Raw genomic sequence first — 14,195 nt, forward strand, 5'->3', positions numbered from 1 at the left:
CCACTCCTTTAACACTAATTATAGATGAATAAGACATTTTTTGTAGGAAACTTAATGCTCTCAAGTTGATAGAGTAACACGTTTTCACTAGATGCCGCCCTTTTCGAGTTATTCAAGAAAAGCCTAAAAACAGTGACCCTGAAACGACCGCCACGCTTGTCCCTCACCGCTCAGGATTTCCAGTATGTTAATCATAGCAGTCCCTCCTACCGACGTACAAAAATTGCGGTATACGGTTATTTATTTGCCTTTTCTTCCTTTGTTAACGGGTCTATAGGGTAGGAGAGATGACTTGTGTTTCGTCGCAGCAGCAAACAATAGAATCACACCAGCAGCAAGGGCAGCGCAAATTGGATGTTGCTTGCTAGCACGTGCCGTGGGTAAATTTTGCAGTTTTGTCATTGTTGTGGCTAGATGCTTCAGAAGAATGAAGGCTGACAATGATGCCTATATTTGCGGATTTATTTTATGAATAATGTAATCAGAGTTTCTAAAGGATGGTATACAGCACGAAATTAGTGCTAATACAGCTATTTTTAGCTTGATTTGTGTTTCTGCTGTATTATTTGAGCAAATAATGTTACTCCAAGTTCCGACAAATACGAGGATTTTCAATGAAAGTCAAATTCTGCTTTTCGTTTTTTCGCACCGACCCGAAACTGAACATAGTTATATACGTATGCTTCAAGTGGTATTTAAAGATAGCAGAATTAACGGAAAGATAAAGATCTAATCAAAGCGTGAATTTGCAATAATCCTTTCTACGGCTTCCCAGTGCTGCTCTGAACAGTTCCATTCTTAAAACATGAATTTATCCAATATTTCAGTTATTGATAATGTTGGGAACATTAACTACACAGAAAAATTTATTATACAAGTGTAGAAAACCTTCTTTTTATGTCATCAAAAAATGTGAAAAATACACTGCCCCATAAAAAGTGAAAGAAGGCAGTGTCAGACTTCGATGTAACAACGTCCAAGTAAACGCCTTCGACGTGTATGTAAATGATTACAACTGTAATTCTCTGTGACAAGTAGAACAGCCTCCAGAGTCCATATTGTTGTTCGTATTTAGTGCTGTTGCCAGTCCTAGTAGGGTTCAAAATGGTTTAAATGGCTCTGACACTATGGGACTTAACATCTGAGGTCATCAGTCCCCTAAACTTAGAACTACTTAAACCTAACTAACCTAAGGACATCACACACATCCATGCCCGAGGCAGGATTCGAACCTGCGACCGTAGCAGCCGCGTGGTTCCGGACTGAAGCACCTATAACCGCTCGGCCACAGCGGCCGGCTCCTGGTATGTATATAAGGGGTGTGAACGGCATTAGATGTCGACTGATGACCGTGAAGGACACGGATATTCCGCGTATTCATACGAGACAGCGTTATCAGTAGACTACGTTGCTGAGTTTGAAAGGGGCCTTATTTTGTGTCTCATTTGGCGGCTCCTCGGATCGTGAAATAACCAGATTTGGCTCTAAGCATTATGGGACTTAACATTTATGATCATCAGTCCCCTAGAACTTAGAACTACTTAAACCTAACTAACCTAAGGACAGCACACAACACCCAGCCATCACGAGGCAGAGAAAATCCCTGACCCCGCCGGGAATCGAACCCGGGAACCCGGGTGTGGGAAGCGAGAACGCTACCGCACGACCACGAGATGCGGGCATAACCAGATTTGTGGAGCATTCGGATGTGACCGAGGCCCCATGCTGGACTGCATGAGAACATGTGGGCAGACACACTCATCCTTAAAGTTCCGGTCAACCCGCGTCTGACCACTTATGGGGCGGTGAGTTAAAAATAAGAAATAGGATATATTGCTCGCCGTCTTTAACGAGAGCCTGGAAACTATTTCTGCGGGCAGCCAGAAAGCGATGGAGAACATACTGATCATAGTTTCCAGTCTGCAAGTCAACATTCTTCTTTTGTTTCCTGAAAGAAATATTTCGACCCTCAGTTTGCTCAGCGGGTTCAGGAACTATGATTATAATTGAAAATTTTGAGTTCTAATTGATATATTTGATAAACGTTCACACGCACAACATAGTAATATTCCTGATAATAATAATAATAATGGTGTTTCTGTCATAAACAGCACCATGAGCAGTTCAGCGGCGACCGCTACGGTAGGTTTCCATAAAACGGTCGTTCGACCTGAGTTCTGATAATCAAAGTTAATTGCTCGCTACAGAAGTCACCGCTTGCCACGCAGTTTGGTAATATTACGGGTGCCACACAAACAGTTACTTCCGCGAAATCTAAGCGCTACACGATGGTGCACAGTCTTTGCGAGTGCACATTCTAGTATTACTAAAAACATGCGTTTAGTAGCAGCAAGGTTGTGACGTCACCCGAGGCAGCGCGTAAGCCGGCGTTTACTAACGCGGGTGCGAGCGAAGTGAAGTCACGGTCTCTCAGGACGTATTTATATAAGGGCGCAGCGGACGGCCGAAGGGAAAAACCTGCCGTCACCTGCTCTACCCCAAGTCGCAGCATCTAAGTGGCCGCATTCTCGGGCACATAGTATTCTATAACACTGTCATTAATCAGTTTAAAATATTCGTAATTTTTGTATGAATGGAGTTAAGTAGGCTTTAATTACAGAAAAAGTTTTAGTTCGCCTGCATTTAAATTTTTCGTCTAGAATTTTTAGAACGAAACTGACAGTAGAACATGACCTCTGAACTATCACTTTAAGAGATCTTGTATTGATTGTTATTTACATCAAAGTCTTGAAACTTGTCATAGCTGTATTATTTAAAGGGTTTCATCACGTACTGTAATCAAAACTTTATATCATTAATATAACTGATACTTAATCTATTACAAATAAGGTCGTTTTTGTTCAAAATTTGGTTTTCAGTAAATTACTCGAAAACTATTTGGGGTAGCTTAATGTGTTCACATATTTACTGTGTTTATATCGAACTGAATCTTCATACAAGTTTCATATTTCTAAGTCTAATCTTTAGAGCCTTTAATTCTTTTGTATAGACATTGATTTTGAGCAAAATATTGCTCTGATCATGTTGAAACTTATAACAGTTAATTTCGTCATACATTTGCGCATTCTCACCGACTTTTAGCTACATAGCTTTATTATCTAGCACCTCTTCTTTTTTTCTTAAAGCGGTGTATTTAGTGAAAGATATTCATGTGTTTCACTCTGAAATTCAACAATTCAGACATTAATATACTGAAGCATATGTTGACAAAGCTTGGGAAAGCAACTTTAATCATGGTAACGTGCCACAATCACATCGTAACCCCTTCACATACGCGTCTGTTATCCGAGGGCTGGGTTTGGTTGTTTGGAGAAGAGACCAAACAGCGAGGTCATCGGTCTGATTCCATTAGGGAAGGATAGAGAGGGAAGTCGACCGTGACTTTTCAAAGGTTCCATCCCGGCATTTGTCTGAAGCGATTTAGGGAAATCACGGAAACCCTAAATCAGTATGGCAGGACGCTGGATTGAACCGTCGTCCTCCGGAATGCGAGTCCAGTGTTGTAATCATAGCGCCACTTCGCTCGGTCTCTGTTATCCTAGAGCAAGTGAAGGACACCGTGCAACGTACTGTATCATCCCGCACCATTGGGCGGTAGCAGCAGCCTAACTGAGGAATTGTCGCTCCATGTGTAGGCTGCCGTTAACTCCACAACACAAACGGCAGCGATGGAGATATGCCAAAGACGGCAAACATTGGCTGCTACTGAACGGCATCGCATTGGTTACAGGTGTTCTCCACTATCCTGGATAGCCATCATTGTAGGGTATGGTGGCGCCTTGGGCAGATCACCTTATTCCAGTGTTTTGCAGAGGCACAACGGTGTTAATGCTGGTGTCAATAGTGAGACGAACCAAAGAGTATTATTTGAAACCACAGCTGATTGTGACTAAGAAAACCCTTACGGCACAACTGTATGTCATAGACATGCTACGTCTGCGCAGTACCGTGGTGGCATTTTTCAACCGGACAGTGCTCTCCACTTACGGCACGTGTCTCTACGATCAATCTGACGTGCTCCCGAGAACAGCAAGAGCTGGTGTATCATGTGTGGGACTAGCTCGGTCGTCAACTCTTTCCCATTACCAGTGCGCAGGAAATCGCCGATCAGTTACAACAGTTCGTAAGCCCTCCCCTAACAGACCCCACCCCCTCCTCACCTACAATTTTAAGAGATCTGACTGCGTTTTCATGATGGCTGCCAATGTTCACATAAAATACTGAACTGCAAGCTAATTGTACTTGGTTTAACTGTAAATATTTATTGCCAGATTATTTATGGGAAAGAGAAAGGTTACTCTGAAATAATAAAATGCGATTTCACTTGATTTATTTGCCTTCAGACAGTGGAAAATAGGGCAAATCATTCACTCTGATGAGACTGGCCATTATAGAGGGTCATTCACAGCAAACACATGACAGACTTTTCAACGCCGGCCGCCGTGGGCGAGCGGTTCTAGGCGTTTCAGTCTGGAACCGCGCGACACCTACGCTCGCAGGTTCGAATCCTGCCTCGGGCATGGATGTGTGTGATTTCCTTAGGTTAGTTAGGTTTAAGTAGTTCTAAGTTCTAGAGGACTGATGACCTCAGATGTTAAGTGCCGCGCCGGCCGGTGTGGCCGTGCGGTTAAAGGCGCTTCAGTCTGGAACCGCGTGACCGCTCCGGTCGCAGGTTCGAATCCTGCCTCGGGCATGGATGTGTGTGATTTCCTTAGGTTAGTTAGGTTTAATTAGTTCTAAGTTCTAGGCGACTGATGACCTCAGAAGTTAAGTCGCATAGTGCTCAGAGCCATTTGAACCATTTTGTTAAGTGCCATAGTGCTCAGAGCCATTTGAAGACTTTTCATCATCTGTATTTGCAACGAAATATTTCTATCAAAGTGCTATTATACTATGTATTTATAATTCAGCTTCGCATATTTCTTATTCACAGCTCTTTCACTATATTTTCACTCGACAGACTTTAACCCACTACAGTTCTCACGTGCCCACTACTAACTCCCACTGTCGTCGCAGCACCACAATGCCCCGTCCACCGGAAGACGCGAGAGACTGCAGGCAGTTCTAAAAGCTCAGGCTGTCCAGCTAGCGCCTGCTGTTAGATAGTTCACCCCAACCGAGCCAACGACTGCATCTAGGCTAGAAGGGGTGCAAAAAAATGGTGCAAATGGCTCTGAGCGCTATGGGACTTAACATCTTAGGTCATCAGTCCCCTAGACTTAGAACTACTTAAACCTAACTAACCTAAGGACATTACACACATCCATGCCCGAGGCAGGATTCGAACCTGCGACCGTAGCGGTCGCGCGGTTCCAGACTGAAGCGCCTATAACCGCGTGGCCACACCGGCCGGCGGGGTGCAACGTCATACTTCTAAGCTGTTTGTAAATTTGTTGCAGTGGATTAAATATTGAAACAACATCACATTTGATTTCGTTTGTCCTCCCTTGCGGGTGCTTCACATTCTTGGTGAGGCAGTCTGTTTGCAATTACAAATGTAAGTAACTCACGAAAGTGGATGACGTAATCAGCTATAATAATTAAAACAACACGGCCAGTAGCAAATTCAAATGTTATGGTACTTCAGAGTTACTGATGTTTATGGAAATATTTTGAATGTCAAATATCTGCTGCACTGGTCGTTTTTACTTGAACTAAAATATACTTTTTGAACTGCCACATACAGTCATCTAGGCATGCAAAGGTTGTATACACATGGAACATTCTATACAGTACGGTTATAGTCGCTGCAAAAGGAATGCATGCATTTCATATTCAGTAACTTAGCTTTATTGACACACGTTTCGAATTTTTTTTCCTTTATTGTGATTTCATTCCCCTGTCCATATGCGCAGGGGAGGGCTGTCCGTGGCACAATTCGCCGCTCTTCAGCTGAGTGATACATTTAATAAAAAGATGAAAACGATACATATAAAAGGCGATACAAAGGGGGGACATAAGAACATAATAAGGGGAGACAGTGAGGGTTAATAAATTTATCTTCAGAATACGTACAGAAATGTTACAAAAATCTTGGGGAACATAGCTTAAATAATTACCAAACAATAAAATTGAAGAAAGTTTTGAAGAACATAAACTAAAATGTACGTACGGAAGGATGTAGGGAGTTTCATACACAAACATCAAACAACCAGCATTAGAGTAAAAATTCATAAGAAAATTTACGTTGCGTGCAAGGTAACAGACATGGCCAGCACCCGGCGTGAATAGCAGCACAAGGTAGCGCTGTAAGCGTTAGAAAAACTAAAAAAGGAAAATAAATCAACGTACCTCGAAGGATGAGACGGATATCGGTAAATGTGACGTACATGTACAGACAGACAAATTGTTACAATTTCAGAAATGTTGACGATTTTTTGTTCTAAGAGAAAGATCTTCACAAATTGAGCAAGTCAGTAATGCACTGGTCTACTTCTGGCTCTTATTCAAGCAGTTATTCTGCTTCTCATTGATTGATAGAGTTGTCCTCCTGAGGAACTCCGTGCAAAACTCTGTTCAGTTTGCGTTTTAGAACTGCAAAATCCCGAACTATTGGGAGGGTCCTGCTCGTAATGCTCCTTAACTGGGGAGGCATACGGCGACCTTCCTGTCCAAGACAGGGTTTGGCAAGAATAAGCAGTAGAAACTGTCTCCATCTGTGGGTGGGCGTTATCTCTTTGAAATGTAAACCCAGGATAAATCGGCCTCGTAGGATATGGTAGACGTACTGCTATGCTGTAAGGGTGCCTCAGATAACAACTGAAGGAGCTCTGCTATATCGCACACTATCGCCCATTGTTGTCAGACCGTGTGTCGGCGACAGTCAGGTTGATGTCCCACATCTGTCCAGGGCGACTCGGGACACGTTTCCGGTCTGAAATCTCATTAACTGGAGTAGAACGGACTTTGGTGAAGAGTTCCGCTCCGAACTGTGCCCCAATGGCCAGCCAAGCCGAGTAATGTCTTGCATAAGGGCCAGAGATGGAACAACATGTTGTTGACTTCCTTAGTTTGTGAAGCTCTTTCTCTTGAATAAATCATCCAATTTTTCTGAAACTGTATTCATTTATTTTCCTGTACATGTATACTGAATCTACCGAATTCCGTTCCATTCAGATAATTCCTTCGTGGTGGGTGACTGTTTCAACCCTTTCGGTTGACACCTCTCGCAAAATGATGAAAGAAAAAAGTTTTTCACACGATAAATTTTTGTTTTTTCACACAATCCAACTCCAGCATCATGTATGAAGTTTTGATTTATTACCTCTTTCTACTACCTCAATTCGAAACACACTTTCGATAGAGTGTGTAAATATACGACTTAATGCGTCTGCAAAATTATATCATTGTACGACCTGTAATTCTTGAGATACGAGTTCATAAACATTGAGATGCGTGAAAAGCTAGCATTTTCTTGAAATGACACACCAGTTACCGAGTTTATATTCAGCCAGTGTTTCATAATGAGAGCACTTAGTGACTTACAATGAACTTTAAGCGTAATTACAAATGTTCCAAAACTTTCCCTCGCTTACAAGCTTAAAGCAAAGTACTTAATACATTTACTCATGTACAGAGAAATCATACGTTTTAAGCTGTTTGGAAAATGGGATTTTAATACCTTAAAGAATCGTTAGCTTACTGGTTACATCCAAGTATCATTATATAAAAAAAACATAATGTGGAATCTGCTTCTTTTCCTTTTCATGCAGTGCTTATTTCGAACAACATTAAGACTATTTCACTAAAAGAAATAAATACATTCTGCTATTTATTGACAGGATATCTAAATGAAAAGATAAAAATTTTTTACAATGCTTGAAATTGGAATCAACGTTCTTCGTATTGCAACCGACTATCTTAGAAAGTTGTGACGTTTTATAATTTGACATTGCCGTGTAAAGATAAAGATAGCTGTATTATCGAACTACTGGACGGTAAAGTAACTTATGCGAAATTTAAACTACTTGCTACATAGACATAACTGTGTGTTAATTAAACCTGGCTTATCTACAATAAAAAAGTTTCCATTGTTACAGAATGTTATGGACGAGCAGAAGAGAATCTTGAAGCAGAAAGAAAGCGAATGCAGAAACTTATCAACTGCATCTCCATCAAATGATTCAGGTGAGTCTACCCTGACATATTCTTTCGTCCGTACACGTATGAACGCACATTCTTGTGATAATGTTGTCGTTTTCTTTGTATGACTTGTCGACCAACAAAGATATGAATTTATTTCTCGTTGTGCACTTAATTAAGGTGTGTTCAACCTTCCTCCATAAATGCGCTAAAGCGCGGTGCGCTGTGACGGCACCCACGAAGTTACGCTTCAAGCAGCAAGGTGTCGACACAGGTGAAAAAAAAAAACACTGTTCAGAAGTTTACGTGAGTTTTAAGGAGGATTGATGCTGTCACAGTTGCACCAAATTTCATAACAATTCTGTCCAGCTCCACCGTGGACGTGTCGCGAGACTGAAGGGTCATCACATCACTTCTTACGTATATCTTACCTTCTTTTGATGCCTCTGCGATGACGCTGAGAGCTGTGACGCTCACCGTTGAAATCACGTGAATTTTTATGAGAGGCCCAGGAAAACATTTCAGACATTCCTCTGTATCGACACAAAGAGGCTTCAGGGGGTGGCATAAAGGGTGTGAAGACAAATTGTAGAGTAAAATTACTACCAAATATCTCGAAAAGTTATTCGCTCTAATAACGTTCCGACGGACGTGAGCTATATATTTTTAATACGTATGATGTACAAGCTTGCACTCGAAGCGTTCTTGACCTGTTTTCTTCAAATTTTTAACAATACTCTAATAAACGTTCAGATGACGTAAACTACATTTTTTTAAATTTATATTGTATAGAAATACCTACATACTATATAAAGGGGAGAGGCATAGGCTTATGTAAGTAGGCTGTTTAGATTTTTATATGGGTAATGCCACGTAGCGCTCTATATGAAAATCACTGGCTGTGCTGTGTGCAGTATGTGGCTAGTTTGCATTGTTGTCTGCCATTGTTGTCATGAACTGCTACAGCTGGATGCGAACAGCGCGTAGCGCTGGGCAGTTGGAGGTGAGCCGCCAGCAGTGGTGGACGTGGGGAGAGAGATGGCAGAGTTTTGATAATCTGTAAGACTGAATGTCAATTATGAATATTAAGGTAAATACATTGTTTGTTCTCTATTAATATCTTTCATTTGCTAACTATCCCTATCAGTAGTTAGTACCTTCAGTGGTTTGAATCTTTTATTTAGCTGGCAGTAGTGGCGCTCGCTGTTTTGCAGTAGTTCGAGCAGCGAAGATTTTTGTGAGGTAAGTGATTTGTAAAAGGTATAGGTTAAAGTTAGTCAGGGCCATTGTTTTGTAGGGGTTATTGAAAGTCAGATTGCGTTGCGCTAAAAATTATTGTGTGCCAGGTTAAGCACAGTCTTGTATAATTGTTCTAAGTGGACGTTTCACATGTAAAATTGTTCAAAGGGGAAGTTTCATATGTCGACCCTTAGCCTAGGATACCTCACTGGAATCTTCTGATTTTTTCTTGTAGTTTGTGTATTTAGTGTAGCTTTTGTTTATTGCTAGCGCGTAATTGTAGAGAGAATCTCCTTTGTACTTGCAGTCTTTCATTGTTGTACAGTAAAACAGTTGTGGCATGCATGTAGCTTTGCGCCAAGTATTTCGCTGCTGCAATTAACTAGATATTATTTTCAGTGCTATGTTAATGTGTTCTCTTGTTTTTGCTATTCAAGTTGTGCTTTTCTGTGTTATCGTGTGAAATATTGTGAAAATAATGGCGTGTGAAAAACGTATCACTCGACTCCAAAGTAAACTGAGAAATGACAGTGAAGACGAAAGCAGTGTGTTGGCCCCACCATGTAAGGAGTTAACTAATGTTCAAAGTAGTAATTTGGTAACTGTGCATAGGGAAATGGAGCGGGCGTCAAACAATGGCGTAGACAGTCAAACAGGTAGTGAACAGGGAAGCATTATCGATCGATCGGTCGGCAACAGCTCGCCTCAGGAATCCGAAATGATAGGACACAATTTTGCAAATACTGTAGATTCAGGTTTTGCGTCCTCACCGTTTTCTCAAATGAGTCAAGACACATTTTCTGCTTGTCAAAATGTGAATGTTGCTGGTGCAAATGCACTGCCGAAAAGCGTAGAGGAACAGATTCCAGACACTAATGCATTGTTATTACAATTAATGCAACAAATGGGACAAAATCTTCTAAAGTTAGACACAGTGGAACAAAATCTTCAAAAGTTAGACACAATGGAACAACACCAGAGACAAACACAGCAAAAGTTAGACACAATGGAACAAAATCTTCGGAAGTTAGACACCACACTTGAACAAACACGTGAAGATTTAACTACTGAATTACATAACATTGAATCGAAATGTCAAAAAGTCTGTAATGACGTAAAAACACAAATTTGTGAGCATTTTCAGCCTATTTTTTCGCGGCATGAAAATGCATTACAGAATCACGAAGCAGCCATAAAAGAGCTGCAAACCATTGTTCATGAAAATCACGAGACCTTGTGGGCTAAAATTGACTCAGTTGCATCTACCGATTCGGTTACGCAACTGGCAAAAACTCAGGACAACTTAAAGAACACAGTAGATTCGATTTCAACACAAATGGACACTCTGAAACTTGGTTCAGAAAAACACACTGAGGAAATGTGTTCACTATCGGAGAAAGTAGCTGAACTTTCGGATCAGGTCACTAACTTATCTACAAAGGTAGATGATGATCTGAATGACACAAGACCCGTAGCCTTCACTGACACAGAAGAGTATGAACAAATAAGAAAATTCAAACAAAATCAGAATCAAATTAATACGCAATACAAAAGAGAAATGCGGGAAGTACAAGATCAGCTGACACAGGTAATACAAGAATTACGTATTTCAGAGGACACTCGCGCCCCAATAAGGGAAGAGGGACATATAAATACGGAAAAGCCACAAAATAATAACACAGGGCATTTCGGTAATTATGAAAGGAATTGGCAAGGTACACCGAATTTTGAGATGGAACCGCCGACACGATATGCTACTCGCCGACACGATGATTTTGACTATAAGCTGTTCATTACTACACGTAAATTCAAAACGTTCAAGAATTCTGCCAACGACATTCATCCACAAGCGTGGCTCCATCAATTCTCTCATTGTTTTCCTCCCAACTGGTCATTAGAACACAGATTAGAATTTATGTGTGGCTATTTGGAGAATGAACCAGCTGTGAGAATGCGATCGGTCATTCACGATTGTCACAGTGAAGGAGATTTTTATCATGCGTTCCTCTCAGCATATTGGTCACAAGCTACACAAGATCGCGTAAAACATAGCATCATGATGATGAAACACTTTGAACAATCTGAATTTTCCAGTCTTGTGAAATATTTTGAAGACATGTTGCACAAGAATCAATACCTGTCAAACCCATACAGCCCCTCAGAACTCATCCGCATTTGCTTAATCAAACTGCCTGAACATTTGAGACATATTATTTTAGCAGGACGTTGCAAAGACGACATTGAAGCTTTTCAGGGACTGTTACAAGAACTGGAAATTGACACAGACAGTCGCGGGATGCGAAAACAGGAAAACAATCATTACAGGTCACATCCGTCACAATTCCGTGACGACAGAAACAATAAATGGCCACGACAAACCTATTCTTACAACGTAAATCGTGACCAAAACAGACACCACCCATATGATAACCACTGGCAGAGTAATAGTTACAGGGAAAGATCACCTTTCCGCGGTAATGACTATCACAGAGACAATCAGAGAAACAGACAATATGGGAACCAAAATAACTATTATCAAGGGAGACAGAATAACTTTAGACGCAACGGTCCAGCGCGTAGTTACGATTCAAGGAGAAATTCTCCACCATGTGACCGACAAGAAAGAAACTATGGAAACTACCGACATGACGACAGACGATATGATCGTAACGACAGACCTGAATTGCATCAGAACTGGCGAGATTTAAACAGAGCAGAGCACTCTCGTCACGATGAATTTGTAGAAGTTAGGTCTCCAAATCCCAATAACGACGCGCGCCAACAAAGAGACAATAGGCGATGACTCACACCACTGGCAGCCACAAGACGTACTTATGAAACTGATGACGCAGCTGCCGTAGCTAGTAATTACGTAAAAATGGAAGACATTAGGGACATCTTACTCCAGGAACACGACGTAACACGTAACACCATTGCATATCCTGTGATTCACATTACTGTAAATGACGTAAAATTTACGGCAGTACTTGACTCTGGCAGTCCCATTTCAGTAATTAGCGAAACAGCTTTTAGCAAATGCAACAAAGCGAACGATTGCCCCACACTTCCGTTACGTAAGATTAAATTACAAGGTGCAATCTTTGGAAAAAGTGTAGATGTACGCCAACAAACCAACTTAGAATTCTTTTGTCAAAGCCACAGCTTCTCTATGAACTTCCTTATTGTTCCATTATTGTCGACGGAAATTATACTGGGAGTAGACTTTTTGAATGAATATAAAGCAATCTTAAGCTTTCACGATGCTGAAATAAGTTTAGAGAAAGAAGGTAAGTCAATAGCTTTGAAATTTGAAGACTGGCTCTCAAACCATGATGAGGAAATTAATCGGCTTTACCTTCTGTTAGATAACAGTTCGGAATTTTCTACGGAACTAGACACTAACAATCACTCTGCAAGTACTGACAGGGATGACATCGACGGCATATTTGAAATTAATGAGTTAATTCAGAATAAAATTCAAACAATTGAGAATTGTAATGACACTGATAGGCAGGACCTTTTTGAGATTTTACAAGCACATTCCACAGTTTTTACTCACAAAACAGGAACAATCAAGGGATTTCAATACCAATTTCGTGTTCGTGAGCATACTAAATTTTGTGTTAGACCATACGTAATTCCAGCACATTATAGGGACCGTGTTAGAACAGAAATACAATCTATGCTTGACGAGGGCATTATTGAGCCTGCAGCAAGCTCATACAACAATCCGTTACATGTTGTTGAGAAGAAAAATGGATCGATCAGACTTGTCTTAGATTCGAGACAAATCAATACTATCATTATTCCTGAAACAGACAGGCCGCAGACGATGGAAGAACTTCTTCAAAATTTTAATGGTGTAAAAGTGTTGTCTTCCATTGATCTCAGATCCAGCTTTTATCAGATCGAACTACATCCAGAATGTAGAAAATACACAGCTTTCCTTTGTTTCGGCGTTTGTTATCAGTTTCGGAAACTTCCTTTTGGTTTGAACATTTCTTCAGCAGCATTCATTCGCGGGTTAAATTCCATATTACCTGAGTTCTTAAAACGTCACATCACCTTATATGTGGACGATATTCTAATAGCAGAAGCCTCATGGGAACAACATAACCGCATCCTCAACAGTTTGTTACGTATTTTTGCAGAATCTGGAATTACAGTTAACTTGGAAAAGTCTGAATTCGGTAGGTCAAAGGTGAAGTTTTTAGGACATATTATTTCTTCTGAAGGCATTCAGCCGGATCCTGAAAAGTTAGAAGCAATCAGAGCCATTCCAGTTCCATCCACAAAAAGACAAGTCCGCAGTTTTCTAGGTCTCGTAAATTTTTACCGTCGTTTTCTGAATATGCAAATTCTAGTTACACCAAAACTTTGTTCTCTCACTGGAAAAAATACTATTTGGAACTGGGACGAACAAGCACAGTTGGAATTCAATTCTTTGAAAGAAGCGTTACTTCACGCGCCAATACTAGCTCATCCAGATCTGTCACAAGATTTCTGCCTTAGCACTGATTCTTCCAAAGTTGGTCTTGGTGCCCATTTATTTCAAGAAGCCATAGAAGATGACATTACTGTTCAGAAAACCATTGCTTTTGCTAGCCGAGTGCTAACAAAATCTGAAAAAAATTATTCCGTTACTGAATTAGAAGCTTTAGCTATCGTTTGGGCATTTAACAAATTCCGTTTCTTTCTTTCTGGTAAGCACGTAAAAGTATACAGTGATCACCGTGCATTACAATTTCTTATGTCTTCAAAATTAAATCATGATAGGTTAAAACGTTGGGCATTGTTTCTGCAAGAATTCCGCTTCACAATAGTCTACATTCCCGGCAAGGAGAACATTGTTG

General features: G+C 40.7%; 1 protein-coding gene across 1 annotated transcript in view; it reads left to right on the forward strand.

Moving 5' to 3' along the window:
* The window catches only part of LOC126163015 (parathyroid hormone/parathyroid hormone-related peptide receptor-like), a gene marked incomplete at its 3' end in the record, with an annotated part of 221,091 nt that overhangs the window by 161,770 nt on the left and 45,126 nt on the right, over positions 1-14,195 (forward strand). The window contains exon 3 of the mRNA XM_049919886.1: positions 8,061-8,148. Coding sequence (XP_049775843.1) covers positions 8,061-8,148 — 88 coding nt within the window. The remainder of the gene's footprint in view (positions 1-8,060; positions 8,149-14,195) is intronic.

Source organism: Schistocerca cancellata, chromosome 1, assembly GCF_023864275.1.
Source record: "Schistocerca cancellata isolate TAMUIC-IGC-003103 chromosome 1, iqSchCanc2.1, whole genome shotgun sequence".
NCBI lineage: Eukaryota > Metazoa > Arthropoda > Insecta > Orthoptera > Acrididae > Schistocerca > Schistocerca cancellata.